Genomic DNA, 12,072 nt, shown 5'->3' with positions numbered 1-12,072 from the left:
TGGCCACTATAGGAGGACAGTCGTCCACAGTATCTACCACAAGGGGATGCCCCCAAGGGGGTGTCCTCTCGCCTCTCTTGTGGAGCTTGCTGGTAGACGAGTTGCTGGACAGACTGACCCGCAGAGGTATACTTTGCCAGGGCTATGCTGACGATATTGTCATTATAGCCAGAGGTAAATATGAGGAAACACTCTGCGATATCATTCAACTGGGCCTCAACATGACCAGCGAATGGTGCAAGGAAGTAGGCCTGAGCCTAAATCCTAGCAAAACTGTTATTGTTCCTTTCACAAATAGGTACAAGCTACAGAGAATGAAGGCAATAACCCTGTCAGAATGTTGCGTAGAGGCCAGCAAAGAAGTTACGTATCTTGGGATAACTCTCGACTCCAAACTTAGCTTCAAAATTCATGTCGATAACACAATTGATAAGTGCACCAGAGCACTTTTGACGTGTAGGAAAATTGCTGGAAAATAGTGGGGAACCTCACCACGCATAATAAGATGGCTGTACCTCATGGTAGTCAGATCCATACTAACCTATGGAGTAATAGCCGGGGGTGATAGAGCACGCCTTAGCACCACTAAGGTGAAACTTCATAAGCTGCAAAGAATGGCCTGCATATGCATGACATGAGCAATGCGTACCTGTCCCACTGCAGCCCTAGAAGTACTAATGGAGGTAACGCCGCTTCATATCGTCATTGAAATTAAACGGAAAGCCACATAAGAATTGAGGGAGCAGAAAATGACTGCAACCTTACAAGAAAGGATGATGAAAGCCTAAAAAGGGATATCCCTTTGCTGATGCAACCAAGGGATGAGATGCCAGCTGAGCACAGGTTCGCTCAGAACTTCAGCACTCATCTCAGTAATAAAAATAATTCGAGCGGCGATTTTAACAAACGAATTTAAAAAACTTTTAAATTATAATAGTCAGGGCGTGAATTTTTAATTATTATTTTATTTCATCGTATTGCTACGAAATTGGCCAAAACTCCAAATATGTAAATTCGTTTCTTTGATCATAATTGATTTCGGCCCGAAAATCGTCTTGTTACACAAGTACCAAGCACGCACACATTTACACATTTAACATGAAAGAACCAAGTATGAAAATACAACTTTGGCAAACGAGGCTTAGTGAACACAACATTAAAATAAAATATTTGGAAAGAAACAAAAAAACATAGAGTATCTGAAAGTATTGAAAACTACATGAAAACCCTATATACCGTTTTAATAAACAAATAGAATTTATTAAAGATTCTATAAACCAAGTAGACATATCAAAATGTATCACTAAAACTTAAATCACTAAAAAAATACGCTGAAATGACTCTACCAAATACTTCTAAACCAAACAGTAATGTAAAAAGAATAATTAAACTAAAGGCTATTAACCCTTACGCTGAATGCAAGGAATTCATTATTACTCAATACATAAAGTTATTACACCCTGGTATGCTTTATGCTATTGACAATGAACACTATTTATCCTGTATTATCCTGTATTGTATCCTAACACCATTAAACCACCCAAAACTTCCCACCGTTTTTAAAAATGTTTGGATATTTTTTGATAATTTTATTAGTCTTGTAAATTTTTATCGTTTTGCGAAAAACTCTTTATCACACCCCCTCTAACGCCCTAAAACACCCAATACTGCCACGCCCACACTTTCAAAAAATATTTAAATTTTTCTTCGTTTTATTGCTTGTCTTGCCAATTTTTATTGGTAGACCAATAAAGCTGAGGCCACGCCCCTCCTTTTACATAGAAAACGGACAAAACGGTTACACCCACACTTTCAATTTATTATAATTTTATTCCCCAATATCGATATCCCAAAAGTGAAATTTCGCGTTCGCATTGCCACCAGCTGAGTAACGGATATCTAATAGTCGGGGAAATCGACTATAGTATTCTCTAGTTGTTTAAATACATTCATACATTTTCTAACCCACATACATTTGTAGCCACATACATCGTACAAATATGTGAAACAAAATCAAAACCATTTATGTACATTTTCTTACACTGCCAGACGCTATATTTTTAATCGCCATAGTAAAAGTGCAAACAGTATTTAAACAAACGGTACTTACGAAAATCAAATCAAGGCATAGACAGCATTTCATATTTTTGCGTTTCTGTTCCGTTGCTGTTTAAATTTTGACTCGCCAAGATCGTTATTGTTTTCTTAGAAATTTAGCGACGTCTCTCAGGTTTGTATTTTGCAAGTAAGTCGCTCATAAATTATTCAATATTTAATTTTATTTCTCTTATTTTGATACAGTGTTTAGTAGAATAAGAATATTTTAAAAATATTTATGTTATGATACAATATTATGATGTACGGATTCCTCAATTAATATAAAATACAAAAAAATATTTAATTTTGCAATTTTTTCGCGCCACAGGTTTTCAATGGGGTTTAAATCGGAAGATGGTGCTGGCCACGCCATTACATCTATTCTATTTTGGGTGAACCTATTCTTAGCCTATTTGCTTCTGCGTTTCGTATCATTATCCTTTTGGAATGTCTATTTTAAGGGCATATTATATTCAGAATATGACAGTAAGACATCACTAAGTATATTTGCATATGCGTTTTGATCTATAATACCATAAATCACATGTTATACCATTGTAAAAAAACAAGCCCATACCAGAATTTTCGGTCCACCATGATTGAAGTGGGTGTTTTGGGTGGTACTCCGTGTTTGGAGGTCTTCAGATATACTGTAGTGAACCAGTTCCACCAAATAGCACTATTTTTGACCCATCAATCCAAAGGATATTACGCCATTTGGAGACTGGCCATATTAGGTAGGTTTTAGAGAAGCTTAACCTTGCCTTAATATGCCTTAGGCTAAGTAGGGGAACCTTAAGTGGACTCCTTGCACTAAAATTTTGTATTCAGTAGTCGTCTCCGAATAAAAACGTCGTTGATTCCCAAGTTCACCTCAGATTTTATATCCCCAAAGGAAGCAAAAGGATAGACGTTGTTGTAACGAAATATGCGTCGATCCTCTATATCTGTGATTTTACGTATGGTACCACGGTTTTCGGGCTTCCATTCATAGTAAACGGCATTGGATACCATTTAGGCAGAACATTCAAGGATTTTTTGAATGTCCCCATATGTTTTCCTTCCTTTCTTAGCTTAAGAATTAACATTCTTTTCTCCTGGGAGCAGTGCTGTCTGCTCTATATTTCTTTCCTCTACCCACTAAAATATAATTTTCTTTAATTTTTTTTTTTAATTTATTGCCATTTTATATATACGAATTAACTTAACCACACACTGCTATTCTTATGAACAGCCTAAAAGTGGTGAATTTGCTCAAGAATGTAAATAAAGAAAAGGATAACATGAAAAACTAAACTAAACTATAAAGAGTGGATTCCGAAAAGGGATATGGAAAAATACCTTCGTGTTACTTTGTGTAACACAGCTGTATACCCCAGAAAATATCCATCGATTCCCCAGAAAAATTATAAAATTTCCTGTTCACATTCTCACTAACTGACTGTTGGGTATCTGATAGTTCAACTCTTATTTTATTTTGTTATTATTATTAATTTTTCCAAATTTAGTTATACATATTTTGTCTTGCAGATGTTTATAAGCGTTTTATTTATTGTTTTGTGAAAGCGTTCTACATCGGTTATTGCTGTTTTCAGCCAAACTTTTAAAGACTTGCTCATAAGCGATAAATATTTGTCTGCTTTTATTTTATTGCCACTTTCAACACCTATGTACGTAAATTACGCTAGAATGGTTTAGAAAGTATTTCATTAAGAGGTAATTCGTTGGAGCTTATAGTATTTTTTTAGTGATAGTCTATATGTCTAGACCAAGTAGAATCTGGAATCTTTTACAACTTTTATTTGTCTAGCTGTTCAGCTAAAAATCTTTTTTTTTAGCTTTTTTTTAAAGCAATGGTTTATATAGCGATTTCGAACGAAATATTTTTATTGGTTTTAGCGAGCGAGTAGTATTAATTTAGGAATTGCTGGCGGCTGCGATATATGCTCCAGACCGCCGATGGGCCAATGGCACCCTGTCCCTGACCCTGTCCGCCCTGAAGCATTTGGGATTGCGGCAGTGCGTTGGTGGTGGACCCATGTTGCCCTAGTCAGCATAGCCTCCAGCGAATCTTGGATGCTCAAGAGGGGAAAGCGACTGTGCCCTATTCCTAAAAGTACGCTGCTGGTGGCCACAATCATACGAAGCAATGCCGTCAGCAAAAGTTGATAATGGCATTAAACTTCTTAACCTAGTCACTTTCGACTTCATCCCAATCAAGTTGTTTAAGCTCGTTAAGAATTTTTCTAAATGTTTGTTGAAGTTAATCGATCAGCTCCAACCTCACATTAGGAACGAACTCATTAAACAAATTGCATCTGCCCCGCGCTTCAAAAATGTCATCCTGCTTGCATAATGTTATGTTTAATGTTTCCAGAATTTTCAGCAGGCATGGCAACAGCAACGAAAAAGCAGAAACAGCGACTCGAAAGTCGGTTCAAGCGGGAAGATAAGCGCAAAGAAGAATTGGCGAAAGCTTCCGCTATATGGCTATGTACGCGCACAAACATATTTCGTTATATCTCGTATATGTAATCTTCCGTGACCAACGGATATATGTACTTTCAATGTTCACGCCTTTAACTTTGTTTGAATATTGCAGACACAAATTGTTGTCAACAACTCACTCAGCAACGACAGCGAATTAATTAAAGTTAAAGGTTAAAGCTTTGAATGATTTGCACTATATATTGTTGATACACAAATCACACAGGGGTGACCGCATGTTAATAAGCTTTTCCATCAGCCATTTTAAATTAATGAAGAGACGAGTTTTACACAAAGCAAATGATAATGAGCGATTTAATTGAAGAGCGCACAGCAGAACGCAAAGCCAAAGGTGTAGGTGTAAGAGTACTAGAGAGAGCTCAAGAGATAGGAGCTTATATAGCGGAGAAATTACTGTACAGTGGGGATAGCGGGCGAGAATACTACCACAGTCCGCTGTTGTTTGTCGTAATACGGCAATATGTTCCTCTAACCATGCTTGTCGGAGCAAAAGGAGGAGGCTGACCAAGCCTCTTGTATCGCTACTACTACTACAAGACTACTTATTTTAGGTAGGAGTATCGTGGTTGCTGTGGTTGGTACCAATATCGCGGGTGTCCGACATTTGAGTTTCGGGGCTGGTTGCTCAAAACTCGGGGGCTGTGACCCAGAGATCAGTACAGATATTAGGAAAATCTCGTTTCTCGGCAAGGGGGAGTGTTTGCCGAGCAATTGCTTCCGGGTCGCTACGTATGTATGCTTCTACGCTTGTATCGCGTATCCAGACACATGCATCATATGTTCACTTGTGGGTGTATTGAGTGTCGTGGTTGTAAAACAAGTTCAGAGGGATCCGAAACTCAAACATACTGTACAGCTGAGATGCCGTAGAGTTTAACTATCTCCAAAGTTGGTATTTTTACGAAGTATAAATTAAGGAATTGCAGGCGGCTGGGTTACCCAACACTAGTAAAATACTCTTTTCAGTAATAGTCACAGGGAACAAAACCCACGTCCTCTAGAGCATTATTCACCTTCTTGTTTCAGGCTCTTGCTGACTGCTTCAAACCGATTATTGCTTTCTTGAGCGAGAATACCTTGTCTGGACTCTTTGAAATTAGGTACCCTTCCGTGTGCCCCATGCAGACGGTCTCGCTTGGATCGCTATTGATGTACGCGCAAAGAACCATTTGATGAAGATTTTATCTATGCTCCCCCGCTAGTGCTATCATAAAACGCACACTCTCTAGACGATAATGCTGCGAAATACGGTCACTTGAAAGAGCGTCGCCAGACCATCAGCCAGGGGCGGGCAGATACTAAAATTCATCTTCCAACACTGGAAACTCTTACTAAAAGCACCTAGAAAACAGCTTATGTATGGGAAGCGGATCGATAGAAGTGGATGCAGATTGACTAAGAGAATAAGAATAGTACATAGTGTAAATAAACAACGGGAAGTTACGTGATAGGCAAATAATGAAATTTCTTGAGCATTCCTTTAAGGTCCAGGGGTCCTACGAAGGTCCTACTAAATGCCGGTAAGGCCACCTAAGAACATCAGTATGGGTCGTGGCGCAACGAGCCGAGAGAATTTACGAAATAGAAGAATCTAAAAGATATCACAAAAAAGGCCACACACAGAACAGTGTTCAAGTGTTAGTGACGGAGATAACACAAAGATGTTAAAAAGAAATGCTAAACGCTAAATGCTGGTGACGTGAGCGACTTAAGGAGATCAGTGTGGTTCGTGGCGCAACGAATTGTATGTGTTGTTCAAATCGATAGAAATTTACAAGATCAAGACAAATATGAAAAAATATCAAAAATTTTCTTTCAAAAGTGTCGTCCTGGCAGTATTTTACGTTTTGGCGGCGTTAGAGTGGGCGTGGCAACATGAGTCAACAAACTTGCGCTGCGTCTATGTCCCTGAAAGCTTCATGCTTATTCTCAATTTTCTAACATTCAAACTTTTATAATTCCTGAAATCGAGGCGTTTGTGTCAGTGTCAGTTTTTGACGGTTAGTTGGCATTAGAGTGGGTGTGGCAACATGAGTAAACAAACTTGCGCTGGGTCTACGTTTTTTGGATCTGTATTCTTAATCTCAACTTCCCAGCTTTTAAAGTTTTAAAGTCACCAGATTGACTAGGCTATGTCACTCTACGAGTAACGGGTATAAAATGGTTGGATATGAATTTCGTTATGTTTATTTTTCGATTACGACGGGATAAATTTAAGCTTTATTTGTAAAAATACCTTATCGTCGTCAGCAATAGCAGAGATTTCATCCCATAAATTTTTCATTAGCTTTTTATAATCATCCAATCGAGCAGTGCTGCAATCACCTTTTCCTTCTACGACACATGCTCTTACTGCCATACAAAGAAAATCATTTTGGTCCAGAAATCCATTGTTGTCAATATCTAAAAAAGATATAATTTTATCAACGTAGTATTATTAAAATAGCTAAGTAACGGGTATCTAATAGTCGATAAACTCGACTATAGCGGTCTCTCTTGTTAAGTCGGCAATATATAAATACTGTTCAATCAATTAGTGCGGTAAAGCTTTCGAACGGAAAATCAATAATTTTTGACTGCATTTTCTTTAAGAACTTTAATATCTCGCAGAAGTATCAATGACTTTTTAGAAAATAATTTAAAAGTTAAAAGTATGTTATAATTAAACACTGGACAAGGTTCTTGTAACAAAAATGGCCTATTATCTATTATATTATAGTATATAATTATATTTTTATAATATTATAGTGATTTCGAACGATTTGTTTTTATTGGTTTTAGCGGACGAGGTTTTGCATCGATAAGATATGCACACGTTAACGAAAGCGAATGATAATAGGCGACCTAATTGGAGAGCGAACAGCAGAACGCTGAGCCAAAGTTGTAGGTTCGAGCTTAGACGCTCACGCAGCTCAAATTCATAGATAATAATGATATTGCTGCACAGCTGAGGTGCAGTAAAGTTGAACTGTGTCTCCCAAGTTGGCATGTAAGCAAACAAACATTTTAGGAATTGCTGGCGGCTGCTTGACCCGACAGCCTGATGATGACATTATTGTTATCGGTACCTTACTGGACGGGTACCTTACTGGGTTGAAAGTCATTTAGGGGTTTATACCAACGTTCTATGTAGCACTCAGAATTAGGTTAAAAGTTTTTAAATTGATATTTGCATAATTAGTTTTCAATGTACAAGTATCGGATATAAAACACAACCTCTTAAGTAAAGCAGGTATCTTCAATTGTAGCATAGAGATGTCCTACAGAATACTTAGCTGTTGGGAAAATTTCAGCAGCTCACCGGTTCCCGAAAATTGGTAAAGTATTATGTAAAACTCCGTTAAAAGGATAGCTATAAGTTTTTTTTTTTTTTTTTTACTTAGCTTTTTTTTTATTTATTGAATCTTCTTGTATAAGATCTAACAATAAGTTTAAAAATCTTAACTATAACCAGTATTTTTTGAACAGTTGTATTATTTTTCCAACTGTTCTATGATTAAACGGCCCTAATAATTTATTCGCTGGGTTGGTAGGTCCTTTCGCCGGAGACGGGAACGGCTGCTGAGCTGGATTAGACCTCGCGCTAGGTGGTTGGGGTGCGTGTAAAGCTTGCTATGGTATTTTTCCTTAAGTTCCGTGATTGCGTTGGTAACTGATGGGATATTTAAGTCTCTTTGGATGTTTTCACTCCGAACGTACCACGGTGCCCCAGTGATGGTTCTCAGAATCTTTGATTGTGCTCGCTGTATGATGTCAATATTGCTGTTTCTGGCATTGCCCCATAACTGTGAGCCATAGGTCCAGATAGGTTTCAATATAGAATTGTAGAGCAAGACCTTGTGGTCTAGGCTGAGCGGAGAACCAGAGTTGATGAGCCAGTGTAAGTTGTTGGCTTTGAGTTTAAGTTGGGTTTTTTTGGCTTCAATGTGCCTGCGCCATGTGAGTCTTCTGTCAAGGTGTACTCCTAGGTACGCTACCTCATCTGCTTTCGGGAGTGGTATGTTGTTCAACAAGAGCGGAGGACAGTCTTGTCTGTTTAGCGTAAACGTCACGTGCTTGCATTTTTGCTCGTTTACTTTTATTCGCCAGTCAGAGAGCCACTTCTCAATGTCGATGAGGTACAGTGCCAACTGTGCTGTAGCTTGGATAGGGGACCTTGAACGGCTAAGGATAGCTGTATCGTCGGCAAATGTGGATACCGTTAAGCGACTATTTGTAGGGATGTCGGCTGTATAGATGAGGTATAAGGTTGGTCCAAGAACGCTGCCTTGGGGGACTCCAGCCTCAATTGTATGATCAGTGGAAGTGGCAGTGTTGCACCGCACTGCAAACTTTCTGTCATAGAGGTAAGACTTTAGAAGTTTGTGTGTGCTTTCGGGTAGGGATGTTTTAATTTTAAACATTAGGCCGTCGAGCCAGACTCTGTCGAATGCTTGGGATACGTCTAAAAATACTGCTGTACAGTATTCGCGATATTCAAATGCAGTTCTTATTTCCGTTGTAATACGATTCACCTGTTCAATGGTTTCATGGCTTTCGCGAAATCCAAATTGGTGGGCTGGGATTATATTGTGGTATATCAGATGTTGATTAAGTCGGATCAGCAGGCATTTTTCGAATAGTTTCGAAATACATGAGAGTAGACTTATTGGTCTGTAAGATGAAGCGACTGTGTGGTTCTTACCAGGCTTTGGAATCATTATGATAATCGACCTCTTCCATCGTTGTGGAAAGTAACCAAGTTTGGTGATGGCATTAAAGAGCTTGGTTATTAGGCGAACTGCAGAATGTGGCAGCTGGATGATCATTTCCGGTGTTATAAGGTCGCAGCCGGGGGATTTTTTCGGGCTGAGATTGTCTTTGATTATTTTAGTTACTTCTTTAGGACGAAACACAATTGGGGTGTGTTGCTGGTGGCGGTTTACGGGATAGGACGGTAGCGCGAATGTGCTAGTAGCCTGGTTTGGCGTGAACACACTTTGTAGGTGAGCGACAAATGTGGTGGCTCTCTCTTCATCACTACGGGCCCAGCCACCTGAGGAATTCCTTATCGGCAAAACGGTTTCAGTCGGTGGGCGAAGAGTTGAGTGGGCTAGCCACAGTGACTTTTGTTTTGTGCCTGTTGGTGTGAGTTGCTCTATGTATCGGCGCTGATCGTCGTCCTCTTCTCGTTTCAGAGCGTTGGCCAGTTTCCGTGTGGCTACTTTTAGCTTTTGTTTTGCAGTTGGGGATCTGGAAGATTGCCATTCTCTGCGTAAGCGTCGTTTTACGTGGACGAGTTGCTCGATTTGTACGTTGGTCTTTTTTGAATTAATTGTATTATTTGTTATTTTGGGTGTTGCAGTAAGAGCTGCTGCAGTAAGGATGGATTGCAATGCACAATGGGGGTGGGGTATACGGCCGCTAGTGTAAGGAGAGTGTTGTCATCCAGCTGAATGCTGATGGATGTGGCCTGAAGATGATTTTCCGCAAATTATTTGTAAAAGTGGTGCTTCATACGGTTCCTTATGAGTATGGCGGTGCCACCGTGTGCTTTTCCGTTGGGATGATTTGTACCGTAGAAATGGTAGTCTCTTATTTGAAAATTGTATTTGCTTGTGAGATGAGTTTCCGAAAGAAGCATTACGTCGATATGCTTTTCATGTAGGAATTGAGCTAGCTCAAGTTTGCGCTGTGAGACATCATTGGCGTTCCACGTAGCTATGCGTAAGGTAGCCATCATTTATTTGATTGTTGGGCTACAAGCATTTGTATCAAAAGGTTTTGATTACGCATCATGTCTTGAATGGTCTTCATAAATGTCATAAATTCCATCATGCTCTGTTGTAAGGCTTGCATCATAGCTTCAGTTTTTGTTTCCTGCTGCGCAGCTGGGTTATAGTTTTGTTGTGTGTCTAATTTTGTGTGCACTTCATGTGGAGTTCGGGAATTTTGGGTTGGAGGCATCATACCTGATTTTAAAACGTTTGCAAATGTTGTCTTGTTAGTGTTGGATGTAGGCCAGGGAGCGAAACTTGCTGCTTTCGAGAAAATTACTTCAGGATTTGTCTCTGATGGTATCAGCGTAGCTGTTCCTTGGTGTGCCCGCGCCGTGTTCATTCTTTTGTGAAGACGGATTTTCAGCTCTTTGTAGATTGGACAGCCTCTGTAGTTTGCTGTGTGGTTGCCCCCACAGTTATTGCATTTTTTCTCGCATGCATTTTTTTTGTTAGTTTGACACTGTTTGGAGTCGTGGAGATCTCCACAGACTACGCATACCGGGCGAAGTGTACAATACGACCTCGTGTGGCCATACTCTTGGCAGTTTGTACATTGTACAGGAGCGTTACGTTTGTGCGGCTCTTCTACCGTGATCCTACGGTGCAGAAGGAGCTGGAGTTTGTAAATTGGGTGAACCTCGTTTTTTCTAGGAGGCTTGTTTTCTGGTTCAAGCTCAATCTTGAAGAGTGGTTGGGGCTGCCTGTTTCTGTTTTTGATATTGAACACGCTTTTGGCGTAAAATCCCTTTTCCTTTAGCGCCTCAGTTATCTCTTCGGGCGTAACATCAGACTCAATGCCCTTCAGGACTACTTGCAGGCCCTTGCTGCTTTTAAGCTGGTAGGTGTAGAAGCCTATTTTTTGTGCGGTAAAATAGTTTGTGACTTTTCTGTAGTTGTCCTCCGTTTTCGTCTGAAGTTTGATTTCGTTGATAGTACCTCTTACGAGGGGAATTATATGAAAGCTATCTTTTCCAATAAGGCCAATCAAAGTATTTACAAAACCGCTTGTGCTCTTCTCCCGGATGTATATTGGCGGAGGTTTTGTTTTCTTCGGTTTGATATGAACGGATCCCAGCGGCACGTCCTCCGCGTTATCTACCAGCAAGGCAAATCTGTTGGTATTTGCAGGGGCTACATTTTTGATCAAGGTAGAGTTGTCGCGTGTATTTTTCGGCTTGTTTTCCAAATCTGAATTTTCCGGGCTGAGCTTTTGCTTTATTGTAATGTAGCGGTCCATTCCAGTCTGCCAGGTCGACCCAGCTTTTTTGTTTACGTTTTCGTTTTGTTTTGCTGGTAGTGCAGCAGTACCGTTTATTGCTTGCGGTTTTGCTTTCGCTGACTCAGTCAGGGCGTGAGCGGGTGCAGCCGATGACGAGGTAGAGCGGGCTGTCGGTCTATCTCCAGCTGTTGTTGTTGGAGGTAGCGGGGCTTCTGTCGGAGCTAAGAGAGCGGGAGAACAGGAGCGCGCTCTTTCTTGATTTGTTGGTAGAAGAAGGTTTATTGACCGCTTGAGAGCCGGCGTTCGTCTTGCTCGCGCTGTCGCTGAGCGCGAGCGTCGTTCTGACTCATAGTTTTATAATTTAAGACAACAAATCACTATATATTTAAGCGATCTTTCATCGCATAGAGCGTCTCTTTGGCTTTCGGATTTTTTATTTAGTTTACTTTATTTGGCGTTCATTTCACTCAAAACAACCGATTTTGTGCG

At 39.9% G+C, this 12,072-nt stretch overlaps 1 protein-coding gene across 1 annotated transcript in view; it reads right to left on the bottom strand.

Annotated features, from left to right (window-relative positions):
- The window catches only part of LOC117137290 (sarcoplasmic calcium-binding protein, alpha-B and -A chains), a 53,000-nt gene that overhangs the window by 23,480 nt on the left and 17,448 nt on the right, over window positions 1–12,072 (bottom strand). Inside the window, exon 3 of the mRNA XM_033298664.1 lies at window positions 6,842–7,008. Coding sequence (XP_033154555.1) covers window positions 6,842–7,008 — 167 coding nt within the window. The remainder of the gene's footprint in view (window positions 1–6,841; window positions 7,009–12,072) is intronic.

Source organism: Drosophila mauritiana, chromosome 2R (assembly GCF_004382145.1).
Source record: "Drosophila mauritiana strain mau12 chromosome 2R, ASM438214v1, whole genome shotgun sequence".
NCBI classification, from domain to species: Eukaryota; Metazoa; Arthropoda; class Insecta; order Diptera; family Drosophilidae; genus Drosophila; species Drosophila mauritiana.
The sequence above is the reverse complement of the archived record's forward strand: the minus strand, read 5'-3'. Positions and strand labels throughout refer to the sequence as shown.